The following is a 21,334-nucleotide window of genomic DNA, read 5'->3' on the forward strand; positions in this document are numbered from 1 at the left end:
AGGTATATGGCTCTTTTAAAGGACATGTTTACGTTGCAATAAATACACCCACACAAGTAGTTATGTCTCTCGGTGTATTGGTTTGCCCTCTTATTGGACATAATGAGAGAGAGAGTACTGCTGGCATCGTCTGTGGCTGCCGCTTCTCCCTCTCGTAGCCCCCCTTCCCATCCACCCCTGTATGTCTGTTATGTTCATCTGTTGTCTTGTTTCACTCCATTGTTTTGTAAAGCGACTTTGAGTACTTGAAAAGCGCTATATAAGATTGATTTATTATTATAATGCACAAACACATATTCAAATGGGTTCGAACCTACGTGTTTTTTATAGAGGGAATAATCGAACATAATTTTTGGCCAGTTTTGACAGCCCTAGTGTCCATTCACTGACAGCAGTAACAGCAAGTGAGACGTACCATGTTGTGTCAAAAAAAAAAAACCCGAACTATCCCTTTAAAGGGCCAGGTTAGACCAATATGACCGGTGGCTGAACAGCTATGCCACTGAGGCAGCGGCTTCATCTTTGCAGCAGCGAGCCAGATAGGCAGCACAACCTTTCTGCTTGGCTTTTATGACCGGGCATCAAATATTAATTAGCTGACATATAGAACCTCATCCACTGAAACCCATGGGCTCTTAATTAGCATCTAAATTACAACAAACACCCATGCAACGAGAACTATCAGCCCGTCCAGATACTTCCATACAGTCAGTAATTTTCAAGGTAAAGAAAGATTAAAGCACAAATTTGCATTATGAGGTGAACTACCCCTTTAAGCCTGTAGTGCTAATGACTGCAGCTATCTTAAGTTCATTGACTGCTGTGAAGTTTCCCTTGGGCCGCTCCCCTGCTAATAAGCAACTATTTCTTGAGCGCGCACTGCAAATAGAGCAACTTTGTTTCCCGGTGAAATTCCCATGTATCACGCCATAATTTCCCTGAAGCCGCCTTATCGCCTCTTCCCGCAGCACTCAGTTAAACAGTAAAGGTCATGTTAATTGCTGAGAATTATGGAAAAGCCCATATGGTAATTCATCATCACTGGCAAGTTATAAGTTGTGGGGGGCTTACTTGCACTAATGAACAGGTACGGCATGGGGAAGGCGGACGGGATGATAGATACACAAGCAGATGTTCACGGAGAAACTGCTGCACACTTTAACACGTGTCAAGTGATGAATTCAAATCAGAAGAATATGCGATTTTGTCAACTTTAAATTGGTCCATGAAAAAATAAACAGCATCCATTGCATCTATTTCCAAATGTATCTATAAGATGTACTTATGTGTGAATGCAGTTGTGTGTCTGTGTACTGTAGGTGGGCATGCATGCATGCTTTAAAAGTGTATGTGGATGTAAATGCATATAAAGACAGAGGTGTGTGTTGTTTACAATGTCAGTGGTGTGCAGTGAATTTTTTTTAAAATTTTGAGATACCTTATTGATCCCTGTAGGGAAACTCCGCTCTGCATGTAACCCATCCTAGCTGTGTCGCTAGGAGCAGTGGGCAGCCGCCGTGCAGCACCCGGGGCCCAACTCCAGGTTGTCTGGTCATGCCTCGGTCAGGGGCACAGACAGGAGTACTAACCCTAACATGCATGTATTTTTTTGATGGCGGGGGAAACTGGAGCACCCGGAGAAAACCCACGCAGACACGGGGAGAACATGCAAACTCCACACAGAGGACGACCTGGGATGACCCCCAAGGTTTCCCTGAGGAAAACATGGGATGTATCTTTATGCTTTGGGTATCTATGCTAAGGCCAGGTCAGACTGTAGTGGGCTGATGATGGATCATAACTCGTCAGAGACCCCTTGATACCAAACTGCCCTACAGCCCAAAGACAGCAAACCAGAAACTCGCACCTGTCTCAACCACTGCTCTCTAACTTCATAACAGAGTGCTTTTCTTCTGTTGTCTAAGTCCATTCTCTAAATCTGAGCTGGCTCCAGAAATAAAGAAAAAAATCAATATGGGGGCATGTTAAATTACAACTGGGCTACTTTCTCTACTGCAGCTCCGCAGCTTATTTCAAAGGAGTGAAACATCCACGAGGGCAGTGGCCCCTGATGCCCCCCCGTAGCGCTGACTCTCTTTGAAAATCACATCAATTTCTATCTTTTCCATTGTGGTTTCTGAGGTTCTTTACAACTGCACGACTACCGCAGGCCTCTTTTTTCAGATCAACAAAATTATTGGAAAGATGTTCCTCTTTGTAAAAATAACCTGTTATCCATTTCGCCCCACTTTTAATCTCGCCCATGCCTTCACGGCTTCTGAACCAGGTGAACAACCTCAAACAAGCATCCCGTGTTCAATGTGTCTCTTACCTCTTCCCACTCGGCGGTGAAGGAGGGGGTCCTTTCCAGTCTTCCTCCGGGACTGGCGCCTTCTCCCGGATTGGGACTACCAGGGCCCTGGCCCTTGGAGCCAGAGCCCCAACTGTGCTCCTCCTGGGGAGGTCAAATTAGAAATGTTTACAATCGACAGAGCTAGAATGTGACCACACACTTTTACAGGAGCCAGCCAGGTCGTGGAAGTAAATGTTCCCATTCATTTTCTCTGGAGACTTTTCAGAAGATTCCTACTCATGAAGAGTTTCAAGCCTTGAACCGATCCAACTAGCCCCGGGATCAATCATGGCCTTATGATATTTGAATCAAAGGTAAAAAATATTTGAAAAAAAAAATTGAAAAAAGGGCATCCTGGTAGCGTAGCGGTCTATTCTGATGCCCACCAACACGGGGATCGCCGGTTCGAATCCCCATGTTGCCTCCAGATTAGGCATCCCTACAGACACAATTGGCTGTGTCTGCGGGTGGGAGGCCGGATGTGTACTAGCGCCTCCTCTGGTCGGTTGGCGCACCTGTTCGGGGGGGAGGGGGAACTGGGGGGGATAGCCATCCCGGTCGCTGCTCCATCCCCTCTGCCAATCCGGGGAGGGCTGCAGACTACCACATGCCTCCTCCAATACATGCGGAGTCGCCAGCTGCTTCTTTTCACCTGACAGTGAGGAGTTTCGCCTGGGGGACGTAACGCGTGGGAGGATCACGCTATTCCCCCCAGTTCCCCAACCCCCCTGAACAGGTGCCCCAACCGAACAGAGGAGGCGCTAGCGCAGTGACCAGACATGTACCCACATCCGGCTTCCCACCCGCAGACACGGCCAATTGTGTCTGTAGGGATGCCCAACCATGCCGGAGGTAACACGGGGATTCGAACAGCCGATCCCTGTGTTGGTAGGCAACACCACCCGGATGCCCTATGTCAGAAATAACTAATGAGAGAACTTCTCTAATCTTGGGAAAATGTCACGTGTAACAGACGGTTTTTTTTTTCTAAAATTTATTTCTGATTTTTCCCTTTTTCTCCCAATTTAGTGGCCAATCGATCCCTATTTTAATTCAAACACCCACCCTCGTACCGCGTGCGTTCGCCAACTGCATCTCTCCAGCCGGCAGTCTCGAAAGAGACGCCTCGCTACTTTCGTGACAAGGCGACTCCAGGCCGAACCACTGTTTTTTCCGACACACCCAGAGATGCATTCATGTGACGAACACAAGCCGACTCCGCCCCCATCCCAAAGACAGCGTTGCCAATATTGCTGCTTTGTCGAGTCCGGCCATAGTCGGATCTGACGAGACCGGGGCGCGAACCCCAGTCCCCAGCGGGCAACTGCATCGACACAAAGCCGATGCTTAGACCGCTACACCACCGCGGACTATTAACAGACGGTTTTTAGTGAAAGTGATGATGTACAATGCAGTCAAACAAAATGCACAGCTCACTGAGGACAAAAGTGGCTCATACTAGCAGACTGATAGACCGGTTTAAGTGGTCTCTAGGCTGCTTTGTAAATCAGACAATGGAAGAGTAAGAACTAAATTAGCTCCATCAATTCACATATCCCCACATGCACAAGTCAGAAAAACTATTTTGAAGAAAAGCATTTGCTTTCAAGACTAATTGGCATATCGGCGCTAACATACCATTTCTTTTTCATAAAAAGGACTTGTTTGTCATCCTCGGCTGCAGGCTGACAAATGAATATTTCAAAACTGCTGGACTTGCATGGAAAACCAGAAAATATGATCTACGTTTCTCAAGTTTGCCCAGATATTGCATCAGGTAGTGAGCTTTATTACTTGATGATAATGCTGTGACTAAGCATAAACCCCACTTGTAATTAGTTTTAAGTAAATAATATTTAAGTCAGCAGATACATGCCTGTATGGGAGACACGGCCACCAAATTAGAGTCCGACTTGGAAAGGGACTTCGACAGCTGCAGGTCCAAAACGCTGCGTGGAATAGACCTCATCCTTCCCAGGGTGCAAGCCCTCTCCTCATACCCGGCCCCCGCCGCAGAGTCTCTAGGCACGCTCGCTGACTGGCTCCCCCTCAGCTGAGGCACCTCTCCATTTTGACCCAAGCAAGAGGGAGGATAGTAGTCGCAGTTCCTCGGTTGGATCTGGTCTTGGTTGACTTTGGTATGGAAGATGGTCCGGTAGACCACCTGTGGTTTCTGAGGGTCTTTGAGGGTCTTCGGGGGTGACGAATCGTTCCCTTCCCTGGGGATGACCTGAGAGGGTCCCTCACCAACCGCGATACCGAATTCAGGGGCCCGCAGCAAGCTCCCCTGGCTGTCGGGGCCGGCGTATTTACGGGGCTTGGGCTTGTAGAGGTGATAAGGCGTGTCAGGCGTCTCGCAAGCAGGCGAGGATCCGTGGAGGAGGCCCGCAAACTCCTCCGGGACGTGGCTCCTCCTGCGATCCTCCGGCAGAGCAGAGGAGGTGGAGGGAGGAGGAAGAGGTTCCTGCTGATAAAGCCCCTCGTCTGCAAAAGGGATAACACAAGACCCAAAACAGCCCCCCCCCCCCCAAAAAAACGGTTAAGGTTCAACTGCACATCAGTGCGGTGTGACATATGTCGTGCTCCAGTCAACTATCAGACACACGTACGAACCCACGCTGGAAAAGAGAAACAATAATCAAATCATGAAAGCGACGCACCTGCAAAACAAAGCCCACAATAATAGTCTATGATCAAGCGTGCCCAGCATGCTGCCAAGTCAACTAGAGGAGGGAGAGATGCAAGGGGAGTGAAAACAAACACCCCAAAAAGAAGAGCTCTAGCTGCGAGTAGAAGATAAGAGGGAGAGAGGTAATACATCTTCTGTTTTCCAGAGGAAAATCTGCTCCGCAAGGAGAAAAGAAAACCAACCCTACCCGCCTTCGCTGCACTGGGTGCAAAAGTGTATGTGCATGTGTATGTGCATGCATGTATGCATATGTGCATGTGTGCTTGCATGCATGCATGTGTGTGAACATGCACACACTCACACAAATATACATGCACGCACATACATTTTTGCACCCAGTGCAGCGAAGGTGTGCGCGCACACGTGTGTGTGTGTGCATGCGTTACGTGTGAGCTGGCGTGTGCACGCATGTATTCATCGGGGGCAGACGTGCACACATCATTGAGTAAATTCTCTGAGGTGTAATGAGAGCTGAACGGATGCTCTCAGAGACACAGTCACTGTCTGTGTGCAGTGGGGTGAGAAAGGGGCCAGAGAGAGAGCCTCTCTTTCCGGTCCCGGTACATATGCGTTTCATCTAAGCGTGCAAGCATGCGTGCACACTCGAGTGTGCGTACGTCCCTGCTTGCTTTCCCCTCCGGCGGCTTCCATGCATTTACACGTGCGCACGCAAATTATGCACAAGGCGACATCAAATTCCCTGCAAGATCAACACGTCCAGACCTCATCATATCAACAGATGTGTAGTGCGGTTTACCATGCCGATGACGTTCAGGCCGCTCACGCTGAATGCAGGTTGGGCTGTCACCGTTACACTTTCACATTAAAACAAGCAACACAAGTGCCGTGGGTGCAAAATGATTTGCGGATTGACAACAATTTTCATTAAACTGTGACGGTTTCAATTGTGGCAGACACACAAGTGAGACGGGGAGGGACACAAACAGATGGACGGAGATTAAGATATAGTGGGTCTACTTACAGACAAAGTCAGACACAACATAGACAAACAGAATGCCAGATGAACTCACCGACAAACCAAAACAGAAAAACAAGACACCTGAATATATACATTAAAAAATAAACCAGACAAGCAAACAGACGGCTAGATGGATATATGGGGACAGAGACAGGCAAAAACAAAATATGCTGCGGTCTAAGACCCATGCATAACAAGCGCACCCTAATGGCCACACCGGTGATTTATTGTGTGTGCGTTTATAATGGATCTTCATCATGCAGATAATCCATTAGGAATCAGCAGGTGAAAACCCACACAAATACTAAATCTTCCTCCCCTAGACACATGTGGACACACACACACACACACACGTCTGAGGATTTGTGCTGCAGGAGGCTGGAAATAATCTTACATTGTGACGCAGTCATCTGTTGACTATACTACAATACAGAATAAAGCTGTGTGAGTCTTACATCCTATAAATAGATGAAAACAGTCTGAAGTGTATGTATATGTGTATGTGTGTGTGTGTGTGTGTCTTTGAGGAGGATGGTGTGGTACTCACTGATGTCTCTCTCACTCTGGTTCACGTCACACCATGTTTAGATTGTGTACAAGGCCATGTAAACAATGCCACCACTACCCATCCATCCATTACCCAAGCCGCTTATCCCAGTTGGGGTCGTGGGGATGCTAGAGACGGTCCCAGCAGTCACTGGGTGGCAGGCGGGGAGACACCCTGGACAGGCCACCAGGCCATCACAGGGCAGACACAGTCACACCTAGGGACAATTTAGTATGGCCGATTCACCTGACCTACATGTGTTTGGACTGTGGGAGGAAACCGGGGCACCCGGAGGAAACCCACACAGACACGGGGAGAACATGCAAACTCCACACACAAGACCACCCCCAAGGTTGGACTACCCTGGGGTTCGAACCCAGGACCTTCTTGCTGTGAGGTGACCGCGCTAACCATTGTGCCGCCGTGCCGCCATGCGACTACTAATAAATAAATTTAAAAAATCACATTACCACACACACACACACACACACACACACACATACTCACATCCACATAAACTCGTACAAATGGACTGAACAGTCTTGTTACCACAAATGACATTCAAACACAAATATATTCTTGCACGTGCACACCCACGTGCACACCCACACACACACACTCTTCATTGGGCTTGTCCTAAATCCTAGGGGCGACATTTTTCTGTCTCCTCCTACTGTGAACCTCTTTTCCCAGGACCAAAAGTTAGCTGCCACACCTTCACACACCTCAGCACATCCAACACCAGCCCACATTAGCATATCCACCAACTGCATAATGCCCATGTCACTGCAGGCTGGTGCAAGCCAATGAGGCGTAGCATATAGTTATGAAAGGAAATATACGCCATAATGCCGTGTTTTGGTTGCTTTTTCAGAGAGTTCATGAGAGGAACCAATTTGAGTCTTTCACGCTAATTAAATTGGTATAATACATCTGTGACGTCTGTGTTTTTTCATCTCCCTGCAGATGTCAGGGAAAGTGGAACAGCTCTAACTGTAGCCCTAGGATGAAGAACCGTATTAGTCAGGGGAATTTTCCCTTTTTCCCCGGTCAGCCCACGCAGTCTAAATGTTAACGTTAACTCAAATTATGTGGTATCAGTGTTGCATCTCATAAGACGATACAAGAGTTCCTATCTCACAGTGTGAATTCAGTTTTCAGTCTGCAGGTGATGAAGATCGACCACCTCACCCGTATGACAATGGGACATCCCCCCTTTTTTTTCTCCCCAATTGCACTTGGCCAATTACCCCACTCCTCCGAGCCGTCCCGGTCGCTGCTCCGCCCCCTCTGCCGATCCAGGGAGGGCTGCAGACTACCACATGCCTCCTCCGATACATGTGGAGTCGCCAGCCACTTCTTTTCACCTGACAGTGAGGAGTTTCACCAGGGGGACGTAGTGCGTGGGAGGATCATGCTATTCTCCCCCACAGTTTTCCCTCCCCCCTGAACAGGCACCCCGGCTGATCAGAGGAGGCGCTAGTGCAGCGACTAGGACACATACCCACATCCTGCTTCACACCTGCAGACACGGCCAATTGTGTCTGTAGGGACGCCCGACCAAGCCAGAGGTAACACGGGGATTCGAACCAGCAATCCCTGTGTTGGTAGGCAACGGAAAAGACCGCTACGCTACCTGGACGCCCCTGACAATGGGACCTTTACTTTGCAGTAGTCCGTCCGATATCTTCACAGCCTCATCCAGACTCTAGCTGACACTAATTAAGTAAAGTATTCTGATTCTGATTAATTACAGTCATGACAACTCATAACAGTTTAAGAGGATAAATAATTCAGCTCAATAATGAATAGGTTGTCCTGAACAATGATTTACCCTTTCATTGTATTTTAAGACAATTTCTCATTACTGGATCTGCATTGTATTCTGCACCTTTCTCTTTTACCATGATTCATAGCTAATATATTGACAAATGAAAATGCGTTGTTGGGCTCATTATGGTATTTGTTGGTTGCCAAATTTTCAAGAGACAAAATATTATAAATTACCCTGTACTTTTTTGTTTTTTGTTTAGTTTGGATAATCATGGAAGTAAAGGCCATGGCTGCTAAAATCGAAATTATCCTAATGAAATGACAAGTATGCGTTTCAGTAAGCAGGGCTGACATAAATTATACATTTCTACTTTTAACTGTGAACTAAGTCTGTCATTTTCCTTCTCTCCGTGGCTAGGTGATGCCGCTTCGGAAAAGCACAATTTTGCCGGACTCTTTTCATTGCTGTCACACATTTTCTTTCCTTTTCCTTCATCAGACTCTCCATCCTCTCTCATCTTTAAAGCTGAGCTGGTTGGCAACAGGTGAGATGCGGTTGCCATGGTAACAAAGCCCACTCTCCTGAGCTTTGGGTGGCTAAGAGTCTTTGGCCATCATGAGTGGTAGAGTGGAAGGCCAACACTCACTGCAACCAAATAAGCAGGTGTGTGTGTGTGTGTGTGTGGGTGTGTGTGTGTGTGTGTGAGTGAGAGAGTGCTTCTTTTCCTCTCTTTGTTCTTTTTCAACTCTTTTTTCTCTTATTTTTCCCTTTTTCTCTCGTTTTAGTGAGGTTATAGATTAGCATATAAGGAAATGACTGTACGACTGCAGAGGACTATGAATGAATAATTTAGCAATTGTGCATTTTATCTATAACCCTTTATTGTGTAGTAATAGAAAATCTAAAAGTGCTGATTAAAAATATTACAATAAATAAATAAAGGATAAACAATAAAGAACCGCTATGTGACCAATAGACGAGGTAGAGATAAAAGCAGAACACCCACAAGGTTGGGGCTGTGCAAGGTGGAGGGTAATGAAAAAAGGATGGTTAAGTAGTCCAACATCTATGACATTTAGAGAGTAAAATGTCTGGTCACTGAGATGATTGGAGAGAGTGCTACAGGACCAGCGGGCAGCGCCGCAAGAAGTTAAGCCTAAAGTCACCGCAGCAGGTTGAAGCTTGACCAAGGTGAAGAGTGCCTTGCCAAAGTTCAGACTTGGAGAGGAGAAAAATGTGGGAAAACCTGTTAGTCTGGTCAGTTAAGGGCAAATATGGGGTCAAGGCTGCAAAAAGTCATTCACATTTGAGCCAATGTTTTTCTGTTAATTTAGGGTCCAATAAAGAAAAAAATGCAAGGAGCCCAAAATTTTAGGTGGGGGAAGTCTCTGAAATGGCCACGCCCACTTTTTAGGCCTGGAAATCAGTATCTCGGCTCCTGAATGTCGCAGAGAGCTGATCATGGGCTCAAAAGAAGCAGAAGCACCACATTTATATAAGCATTATGAACAAATATATACCCCAAAACCTTTACTTTTTCAGGTATTTACAAAAAACTAATTTTCACTGGTCACATACATGGCCACGCCCACTTTTTAGCCCTGGGACTATATCTCAGGCTCAGCTCTCGGAGGTTGCCCCGAGTTGATATTGGGCTCAAAAGATGTGGAAATAACTATTTATATTAGTGCTCTGAACAAATATACTGTATGCCCTAAAACCTTCACGTTTTGAGCTATTCATGAACATGTTCTTTTTTCCATTGAATTGATCAGCAGCATGCAATCAACTTTAGCCAAATCTGTGCAAGAAGGCTATACAGTTTGTTTGAGTAAAAGTGTTACATCTACTCATGGAGTGCTAGTATTCAAGTTGACTCTTTGTTATAAGAGGAGGAACCCAGTAACCACCAAAGAAACAAAGCAAACCATGTGAGGTCCAAAAAAATCTTTATTTTAACCTCACACATCCCATCAGACTGGATTCAAACACTTGCTGAGGCACTTGCAATAAATGAGACATTTCATCCCTCTGCCAGCACAAGAACATGAGGTACACTTATTAGATCTGCAACTACACACCCCTGTTACTTGAGACAATGTATCTCTTGTGGAAACTGTGCTCCACTTGACGAAGAGTTCCTCTCCTTCGGTAGTCCAACCCCATTCAATGACAGGGGGACAAGGGAGTTGTAGCAGGCTGTTTCCCCACAGCCATCCTGCCTGGAATGTAGCTCTCAACAGATGCTGTAGAAGCGCATCCTGACTTGGGGGTAGGTCTCTCAGCTCATCATTAACTGAGTGCTTGAACAGCTGGAATCTGAGCTCATCTATACTGACACAGTTGTACAGTCCAGTCTTGTTGTACCAGCTCATTACCCAGGGCTCAATAACTTCCATGCTTTCCTTAACTGTCTCGATACTAGGGCAGCAACTTAGTCCTCTCAAAGCAGCAGTGAGTTCTGTGGACTTACTGTGGTTTATCCAGGCTTTGTATTGAGCAGTCTTTGAGTGGCCAAAGAAGGCGCTCACAGAATCACAGCCACTAAAAGAATGGAACACAGGCATGGCATCGGCCACATCTCCACCAAGCTTCTTGTGTGCTTCTGTGATTGAGTAGAATTGGCGTTTGCCAGGAACTGCAAAGTCAACTATAAGTTGCAAGTCATTACATACTGATAGGAACTGTGTAGTGAACCCTAGTAGGATGACTACCACATCGGAGTCGACTGTTCTAACTGTAACTGACTTGATCCCCTTGTTTAGCATGTGCATCACATGGCAAACGATGCGGTTGTCAGCCTCCTCAAGCATATCTATGCTGTCATAAAGCTGGATCTCGAAGCTTTCGCCGAAGTTTGCAAGCACCTTTCTGCCGTAGGTGATGCTGAACTCCTTGTCCCAGTTCCACGCTTGTGCCTTAGCAATCCTGGCGAACATTAGATTCAGGGCTACTTTGTTGTCTACATTAGACAGAAAAGCTTCAAAGAATTGCTTAGATTCTGGCATGGTGTCATTCTCACTGAAAGCCATCTGTGAACTACCTGCTGATCTCCGGTTCTTCCTAGTCGCAGTCTTGATACTCATATTCTGGTAGAGGTCAGCCACAATGTCAATACGATTGGCTTTCTTCTCATGACCGATCCTGGCATGCTGTTCAACACTTTGATTACAAAGTCTTGGAATGTCATGCCTTTGGTGAGAGACTTTGCCATGATTCGTACTTGCACAGACAAATCTATCACAAGTCCTTCTGAGGATGTAGATTGAACTTGTACACCGATGTCCTTAAGAATTTGAGACTTTTGGCTATGATAAATATCTCCATCCTTTGTTGACAAGGCGTCGGGTAAACCTGAAATTGAAATGAATAGTTAAGCTAAGTGTAACTCTTGGGCTTACTGTCAAATCAATTAACTTGAATGTGAAATTGAATCAATGAATATCACTGTATTAAAAATCTGGTAAGACTTAAGTAACATCTAAAATATTTGAATAACTGACTTTATATCAATTAGTTTCACCTGTGAATTCACCACCAAATAACTTCCTTGTCTCTTCTTCTCTTGATCTGCAGGCCTCCTTCAGCTTTGCAAAGGTTCCTTTGGGTGGCTTGATTGCAGGGCTAGCGAGTTGGACTTTTGCACATGAACTTGGGAGTTTCAGGGCATTTCGTGAGATGGTTGCATTGACATCCTTCTTACTTAATACAATTCGCTCCTGCACAAACTGGTCATGCTGAGTTTTGCCGACTGTAAAGACAAAACTGGAGTCTTTACTTATGACATCTGGGAAGGGAATGGATGAGTTCAACCTCATGAACTGAGCTTCATCGAACGGGTTGGTAAGGATACCCTGGTACACCTTGAGTGTGTGGCTTGAAAATGTTTCCTTGAAGGAATCCAGCATTTCTTTGTGCCCGTGTGATGGATCTTGACCTTCGACCTCATCTAGGTAGCGCTGGATTTCGGGTAGCGCAAGTTCGAGTTTCCTGAAGAACTCTTGATCTTCCCGATTGATGATATCGACATATCCAGTGTCAGACTTGATGACCTTTATGTTATGTTCCTGCTTTTGATCACATGCAATCTTTGAGAATGGGTTGTCTCTGGTGTTTACTGTGAAAGAGCCTGAAAGAAATTCCTTGAACAAGTATGGGTGTCTCCATTTGAGCTCTTTGAGATCCTGAAGAAACACTGATGCCCATCTGGCATAGTGTGTATGATCAAGTGCAAAGAAAAGAGGAATGAGCTGCTCAAGTGCACTGATCATCATGATGAAGTTTGCCTCTCGAAAGGATCTTATGAAGATAAGAACCTTCTTGATTGTGTCAACAACATTGTTCCAGTAGTGAAACATGGGGCTGTTTTCATTGGCCACCCAGTTACTCCAAGTCAAACTGTTGTCCTCTAGATGTTTTGCCTGAAATGCTTCATCTCTCTTCTTGGCCAGCACCACAGCCAGGAGTTGAATACAGTATCTAGCCTTCTTTATGGAATTCACATCGCAGACAGCAGTTGTCAGACCTGTGATATTCAGATTAGCTGAGGTTAAGATGGTATCAAGGCCAGTTCCTTTTATCAACTGCCCAACACAGACAAGAGAGACCTTCTCAAGGTGCAGCCCACCCATGAACGCTAAGTATGAATGAGAAAACTCTTCCCCCATGGCCCACTGTATCATCTTCTTGATGGCATAAAGGGGCTGATCGGATCCACCCACTGCAACCTGGCCTGGGTTAAGATATCTTGTGTATGATACTGCTATTCTCATGACATGGAGCTGAAGACAACTAAGATATTTTCTAAACTCATGATTCGTGTGTGTATTGTGCTTCATGCTTTATAACATAGGCAGCGAATGAGATTCATGTCAAATATAGCTTTTTACAACCTTCAGGAGCTGATACGTGAAACGTGACCAGTAAAAATTAGTTTTCTTAAAATATCTGAAAAAGTAAAGGTTTTGGGGTATATGTTTGTTCATAATGCTTATATAAATGTGGTGCTTCTGCTTCTTTTGAGCCCATGATCAGCTCTCTGCGACATTCAGGAGCCGAGATACTGATTTCCAGGCCTAAAAAGTGGGCGTGGCCATTTCAGAGACTTCCCCCACCTAAAATTTTGGGCTCCTTGCATTTTTTTCTTTATTGGACTCTAAATTAACAGAAAAACATAGGCTCAAATGTGAATGACTTTTTGCAGCCATTTTGCCTTAACTGACTAGACTATGTCAGTGTCAGACAGGGCCACAGTATAGACTCGAGTTTTGAGTTGTTTTTAAAGACTCTGCGTGGGCGCTCTGCAGAGACTTTTAGACGGATGAAAGACACAACTGAAGCCAACGCTGGCACCAGAGGTTGAGATAGGAAAACACTGCAAGAGGGTATATCGGGGCAGTTTTTATATACACTACCGTTCAAAAGTTTGGGATCACCCAAACAATTTCGTGTTTTCCATGAAAAGTCACACTTATTCACCACCATATGTTGTGAAATGAATAGAAAATAGAGTCAAGACATTGACAAGGTTAGAAATAATGATTTGTATTTGAAATAAGATTTTTTTTACATCAAACTTTGCTTTCGTCAAAGAATCCTCCATTTGCAGCAATTACAGCATTGCAGACCTTTGGCATTCTAGCTGTTAATTTGTTGAGGTAATCTGGAGAAATTGCACCCCACGCTTCCAGAAGCAGCTCCCACAAGTTGGATTGGTTGGATGGGCACTTCTTTGAGCAGATTGAGTTTCTGGAGCATCACATTTGTGGGGTCAATTAAACGCTCAAAATGGCCAGAAAAAGAGAACTTTCATCTGAAACTCGACAGTCTATTCTTGTTCTTAGAAATGAAGGCTATTCCATGCGAGAAATTGCTAAGAAATTGAAGATTTCCTACACCGGTGTGTACTACTCCCTTCAGAGGACAGCACAAACAGGCTCTAACCAGAGTAGAAAAAGAAGTGGGAGGCCGCGTTGCACAACTGAGCAAGAAGATAAGTACATTAGAGTCTCTAGTTTGAGAAACAGACGCCTCACAGGTCCCCAACTGGCATCTTCATTAAATAGTACCTGTTAGAGCCTGTTTGTGCTGTCCTCTGAAGGGAGTAGTACACACCGGTGTAGGAAATCTTCAATTTCTTAGCAATTTCTCGCATGGAATAGCCTTCATTTCTAAGAACAAGAATAGACTGTCGAGTTTCAGATGAAAGTTCTCTTTTTCTGGCCATTTTGAGCGTTTAATTGACCCCACAAATGTGATGCTCCAGAAACTCAATCTGCTCAAAGAAGTGCCCATCCAACCAATCCAACTTGTGGGAGCTGCTTCTGGAAGCGTGGGGTGCAATTTCTCCAGATTACCTCAACAAATTAACAGCTAGAATGCCAAAGGTCTGCAATGCTGTAATTGCTGCAAATGGAGGATTCTTTGACGAAAGCAAAGTTTGATGTAAAAAAAATCTTATTTCAAATACAAATCATTATTTCTAACCTTGTCAATGTCTTGACTCTATTTTCTATTCATTTCACAACATATGGTGGTGAATAAGTGTGACTTTTCATGGAAAACACAAAATTGTTTGGGTGATCCCAAACTTTTGAACGGTAGTGTACATGGATAACGGATTACATTTATATGTACGGCAGCCATACTGCACCAGAACGCTCACCACACATCAGCTTGAGGTGAGGAGGGAGGAATCATTTAGCCAATTAAATTGGCCCCGACTCTTTGCGATAAGTGCCATGGGATGCCCCCCCCCCCTTTCTGCCCAGTTGCATTTGGCCAATTACCCCACTCCTCCGAGCTGTTCTAATCACTGCTGCACCCCCTCTGCCAAGCTGGGGAGGGCTGCAGACTACCACATGCCTCCTCCAATACATGTGGAGTCGCCAGCCGCTTCTTTTCACCTGACAGTGAGGAGTTTCACCAGGGGCACATAGTGCGTGGGAGGATTATGCTATTCCCCCCAGTCCCCCCTCGAACAGGCGCCCCGACCGACCAGAGGAGGTGCTAGTGCATTGACCAGGACACACATCCACATTTGACGTCCCACCCAGCAGACAAGGCCAATTGTGTCTGTAGGGACGCCTGACCAAGCCGGAGGTAACACGGGGATTTGAACCGACGATCCCCATGTTGGTAGACAACAGATATTCTGTCCCTGATGTGTGTTTCATCTACACAAAAACTGACAGATAGCTAACAACCAGGATTTAGAGAAAAGTCGAACACGGGAGTGAAGTTAAGGTGTTTTACTGAGTCTTCATTTCTCTTCTTTTCCCTTTTTTGTAAAACTGAAATAAATGCAAAGTTACAATGCTATGGTTACAAACTGTTCACCAAGTACAGCGCAAATGAATTCTCATTGCTTACAAATAGCCTAAATGCACATGCTACGACAAGAAGCTAATGTTAGCTTAGCTTACCATTTTTAACCTTAGCAAATGAAATTATCACAAATAGCATTGTCAATCTAAACGATTGAATTCCAAATTATTAATATGCACATTTGCATAAAAGATGGAGAAGGTAACAATCTTACAAGCAAAGGCTCTTCAAGGCACAAACGTCAAGAAAAACGGAGCGGAACTTTCTGTCTGACACGGAGAAATTCCTGCAAACTGCCGTCTTTTCCTGCTTGACCTCTAACCTACGAGTCACATGATCTGAACTGACCACTGAGAAAACACTTTACATTTATCACCGTTTCTTTACAACAAACTACCACAAGGGGTGCTAAAGAATATGAATTTAAAGGCCACAGAACGTGTGCCATGACAACGGAATAGACCGCTACGCTACCCGAACGCCCTGTGCCATGGGATCTTTAATGACCTCAGTGGGAGGTGGCGAGTATTGAGCTAGATGTCCTACTTGCTAACAGGAATGCGAAGCAGTGCGGTGGCCTTTCGCTTCCTGGTGTAGTGACTGCGTTGGTCCATCAGGACCTTAGCATATGGCTGCTCCTGTGCAAATGTGCTTAGTCTGAAAATATCAGAGGCAACAAGATCAGCTCAGGACAGAAAGAACTGGAAAAGACTTGTTTGGTAAGCATGTCATCCTGATGGTGCTGGCAACCCTCGCTAACGAGGAGGCCTTGAAGAAGAAGAAGAAGAAGAAGAAGAAGAAGAAGACACAAATGTGTCCACAGCAGCACCTCCTCATGGTACCTCCAGTTTTCACAAAGTCTGCTGTGGGGGCGACCAGGTTCCCGGCGGTATAACCGGGTGGGTTGATTGGACTCGTTGGCCTTTGTTTGGCAGCCAATCTAGGAGAAGAACAACTCTGATTTCAAACCCGGGGAGATGAAGCTCATTAGCCTCATCAGGGAATTCATCTAGGAGAAGGAAAACTGATTTAAAACCTCCGCTGCCTTGTGGGTATACTCGTCTGTGGGAAAGGCCTCAGGAAGAAACCCTGAGGAAAAATCTGTATCCGACTCCGTTGCCAGTCGTCTCACTTAGTCTTGCCACTGATAGTAGGTGGTCTCGGATGAGAGATTGGGGCGGACGATGTGCAACTCTTCCTCACTTTAATCATCGCGCAAGTCATCCGTCACAGGATGACGAGATGGTCCTCATCGCTGCAACGGACGAATAAAATGACCAAAGTCATTCAGAACCTCGGTTTTAACATCTCATCCAAAAGAAGGCATCTCCTACAGCACAGTGTCCCCGTCACTGCACTGGGGCATTGGGATTTTTTTTTTGTAGTTGTTTTATTAGGACCAGAGGAAATACTGCCCCCTACTGGAACACAACACCACTTCCAGCAGCAACTCAGTTTCCCCAGGAGGTCTCCCATCCAAGTACTAGCCACGCCCACATATGAGTAGATATTTTGATGATTTTGAAAGGCTAACGTATGAACAGTGAGCCCAGAGTGTCTGAGATGCCAGTCCAGCAGACACCCAGCTGAGTTCATTTTGCATAATTCGTTAGTGAACCGGGGAGCTGAGTGTGAGATGGGGACCTGTCTAGTCTTGAAAGGGGCACCGATGTTAGAGACACTACCAGAGAATTTGTGATGAGACCACACTAATTTGGCAACAACTGAAAAGTCTGGAGAGAAGATGTGCTGGGGGGGGGGTCACAGGTCATGGGGGTCGAGTTTAGCCAGTTGCAGAAATGTGCATGACACATGGGCTTGGTGAAGGGGGGGGTCAGAAAGGTTTAGTCCATTGAGGGTCATGTGGTCAGAGATGCCCAGATCACCAACAGGTTGTTAATAAAGACTGAACTGGATCTGTCATAACCAGTGTGTAGAATCCAAGGTCAGTTGGGAGACAAAGTCTCCAGAGGTTGGTGGCAGCGTAGGAGATCACCATTAATAGAGCCAAAAACAACAAACGCAACAACAGTTTGAATAATCTTTGCTGGGAGGTAGACTCAGACATAACTGTACTTTTTTTTTGAGGTAAAAACGGAAATTCAGGAAAGCTGATCAAAGACAGTGATGGCGGCAGCAGAGACAGGTAGCCGAGCACAGTTAAAATCAATTGGTTAGTGTGGTCGCCTCACAGCAAGAAGGTCCTGGGTTCGAGCCCCGGGGTAGTCCAACCTTGCGGGTCGTCCCGGGTCATCCTCTGTGTGGAGTTTGCATGTTCTCCCCGTGTCTGCGTGGGTTTCCTCCGGGTGCTCCGGTTTCTTCCCACAGTCCAAAGACATGTAGGTCAGGTGAATCGGCCGTACTAAATTGCTCCTAGGTATGAACGTGTGTGTGTGTGGGCCCAGCGATGGCCTGGCGGCCTGTCCAGGGTGTCTCCCCGCCTGCTGCCCAATGACTGCTGGGATAGGCTCCAGCATCCCTGAGACCCTGAGAGCAAGATAAGCGGTTTGGATAATCGATGGATGGATGGTTTGATTGGTATAAAAAATATATATATATATCAGTTTCATCATCTGATATATTGGTTTCATTTGCTCATGTATTGATCTGATGTTCATATGTTTTGGTTTGTCATTCATGCATATATTGATTTGTAATTTTCATTTGTATTGATTTGTCATGTTGTCATGTTATACGACACATCAATTGGTTTGTCATTTACGCATCTATCAGTCTGATTGTGTCTTACATTGGTTTCATTCACTCGTGTATTGGTTTGATGTGCGGATGTATGGGTTTGTCATTTACATTTATATTCGTATAATACATGAGCAAATGAAACCAATATATCACACAATCTAACCAATAGGTGTGTAAATGACAAACCAATACAAACGAAAACGACAAACCAACACATCAGCACAGCAAACAATACATTAGCGAATGAAACCAATATCTGACAATGAAGCCGACCAATCAAACCAACACATACACACTACATTGATTTTTTTCCCCCTAAAGTGCAGCCCATACATACATACATACATACATCTCTCTCTCTCTCTCTCTCTCTCTCTCTCTCTCTCTCTCTCTCTCTCTCTCTCTCTCTCTCTCTCTCTCTCTCTCTCTCTCTCTCTCTCTCTCTCTCTCTCTCTCTCTCTCTCTCTCTCTCTCTCTCTCTCTCGCGTTTGTTTACCTCGGTCTTTGTATTTCTTGCCTGGGCTTCCCCAAAAAAAAAAGTGTGGAGTTTTGCTGCCAGCTGTCAAACTGTGCTAGAATCGACTGTACACAAACACACAAGCACACACTGCTGTTGGTAAAATATAGCTCACGTTTGTCTCTCTGAAATCTGGCAGTGAAGTAGCAGCTGCAGCACTCCGCACACCTGCATACTTTACTGCAAGTACACACACACACACACACAAGTCCTGTCATGCACTCACTCAGCTCAAGCGCTGATGGGTACAGATAGCTCACCTCCTCAACACTGACAAACTCAGCATTGTGTTGTGTGTGTTGGCAAAAAATACAGACAAGCAAATAATGTACAACTTTCACATAATTCACTATTAAACGACTTGATACAACATGTGGGGTTCAAGGCGGCCAGGTCTCCGTTGGGAAACTGGGAAGTTTTTCTCTTTTCGTCGTTATCGTCGGGATCAACGTCCTTCCCATCATTCATCACACGGCAGCCTGATTGGCCAGCTGGCTGGGTGGATAAATTTAGTAATAAATTCACCGCATCCTCCACCCACTCACCAACGGTAGACCACCGAGGAGGGCATCTGGCAGAATGGATGGAAGAAATGTCTGTATCTATATACATCTGTTCTTTGAAAAAAAAAAAAAGAAATTGCTTGATCTGAATACTTTGAAATTTCAATGCTGTTCTAGAAATTGTTCTGATAAGAGAGATGAGATAAATTGTCATTATTTGCCAAATGTGGTACGGTGCCCTCACAGGGTACCGATGGAAACTATCAAATCTGCTGTGGCGACCCCTGAGAAACGGGGAATAATCCAGAAGAAGAAGGAGAAGATGGGGGAGGAGAAGATGGGGGAGGAGAAGAAGACAACAGGGAATAAGACGGAGGAAGAAAGAGGAGGAGGAGATGATGATGAAGAAGAAGAAGAAAATAAGAAGAAGGAGGGGGAGGTGAAGATGAAGATGAAGAGGAGGAGATGACAAAGGAGAAGAAGGAGATGAAGAAGAAAATAAGGAGAAGATGGAGGAGGTGAAGAATAAGAAGACGACAACTGAATCTGAAAGATTCCACTGTTTCCAACTGCTGCATACCGTACCTCACTTTGAAATGAATCTCATATGTTCATATGCAAGTCCAGAGAGTAGAACAGAGAAGACATGCAAACTCCATCTAAGAGACAGCTGAGATGGGAGATGCAGCAAAAAAAAACCTTTACAACAGAAAGGGCAAACCCACCCCTCCTTCCCTACTCTTACTTTTGAATTCCTCAAAATGATCCTGGGAACCCCGGGGGCTGGTTGATTATGCTTTCAAAAAGACACACACACACACACACACGCACGCACGCACAACTTTTTTGTTTGTGCACCAATACGCACATGCAAAGCCACGCTCCCTCACTGTGTGTGTCAGACAAGCACGGTAGCATGTGCCCGCTGCACACGCTCACACGCCGCAGGACTAAAGGGCATGTGCTTAATTGCTTGTTAACAAATGATTACTGTGTCACGGGAAGTGCCGCCACTTTCCTGCCAAATTTAGTTGTCTGTTACTCTGTTTCCACAATAACTGCTGTCAGGGCTAATGCTGCTGCGTAGAGGATTGGCATGGAGGATGGTCAGAGAGACGGGGGAGAGAGGGAGAGAGAGCGAGAAAGCGAGAGATGACAGGACACTATATCAACTCGCCTCGTTGATATAGTGAATTTGGAAGAGAACCAGTAATGTGTAAATGGGTCGAGGGGAGACACACTCGAGCAATGCAGCAAAACTGAAAAGCCCAGGGGAAGGAGAGATACAGAGCCAAGTGATGAATGGCAGCATGAACAGGGGGGCAACAGAAGGGGGGGAGGGGGGCGTAACGGAGAGTGACAGGGGGAGCACGAATGAGAGCGAGCAAGACAGCTCAAATGTGGCTGGAGGAATGAGAGAGTAACAGACCAAACGACTGACTGGCAGACCACAGAGGGGAGCAGGAGAGAGAGAACATGAAAAAGTGAGAAATATTAAGAGGATGGGTTGATGGAAAGAGTGGGAGACCTGATGTCCCAGGCTTTATGGGACGAAAAGAGGGATGAGTTTTCTGAGTTTGGTGGAGTAACCTTGAGAACAATACGGAGGGGGCGTCCGGGTAGCGTAGCGGTCTATTCCGTTGCCTACCAACACGGGGATCTCCGGTTCGAATCCCCGTGTTACCTCCGGCTTGGTCGGGCGTCCCTACAGACACAATTGGCCATGTCTGCAGGTGGGAAGCCGGATGTGGTTATGTGCCCTAGGTGCTACACTAGCGCCTCCTCTAGTCGGTCGGGGAGGGGGGGAACTGGGGGGAATAGCATGATCCTCTCACATGCTATGTCCCTCTGGTGAAACCCCTCACTGTCAGGTGAAAAGAAGCAGCTGGCGACTCCACATGTATCAGAGGAGGCATGCGGTAGTTTGCAGCCCTCCCCGGATCGGC

General features: G+C 45.8%; 1 protein-coding gene across 9 annotated transcripts in view; it reads right to left on the minus strand.

Annotated features, from left to right (window-relative positions):
- The window catches only part of anks1b (ankyrin repeat and sterile alpha motif domain containing 1B), a 351,867-nt gene that overhangs the window by 90,925 nt on the left and 239,608 nt on the right, over positions 1-21,334 (minus strand). For all 9 annotated transcript variants that reach the window (XM_056275653.1, XM_056275649.1, XM_056275648.1 and 6 more), the window contains 2 exons: positions 4,230-4,837; positions 2,333-2,455 (listed from right to left, as the gene is read on the minus strand). In XM_056275653.1, coding sequence (XP_056131628.1) covers positions 2,333-2,455; positions 4,230-4,837 — 731 coding nt within the window. The remainder of the gene's footprint in view (positions 1-2,332; positions 2,456-4,229; positions 4,838-21,334) is intronic.

This window comes from Lampris incognitus, chromosome 3, assembly GCF_029633865.1.
Source record: "Lampris incognitus isolate fLamInc1 chromosome 3, fLamInc1.hap2, whole genome shotgun sequence".
Classification (NCBI taxonomy): Eukaryota; Metazoa; Chordata; class Actinopteri; order Lampriformes; family Lampridae; genus Lampris; species Lampris incognitus.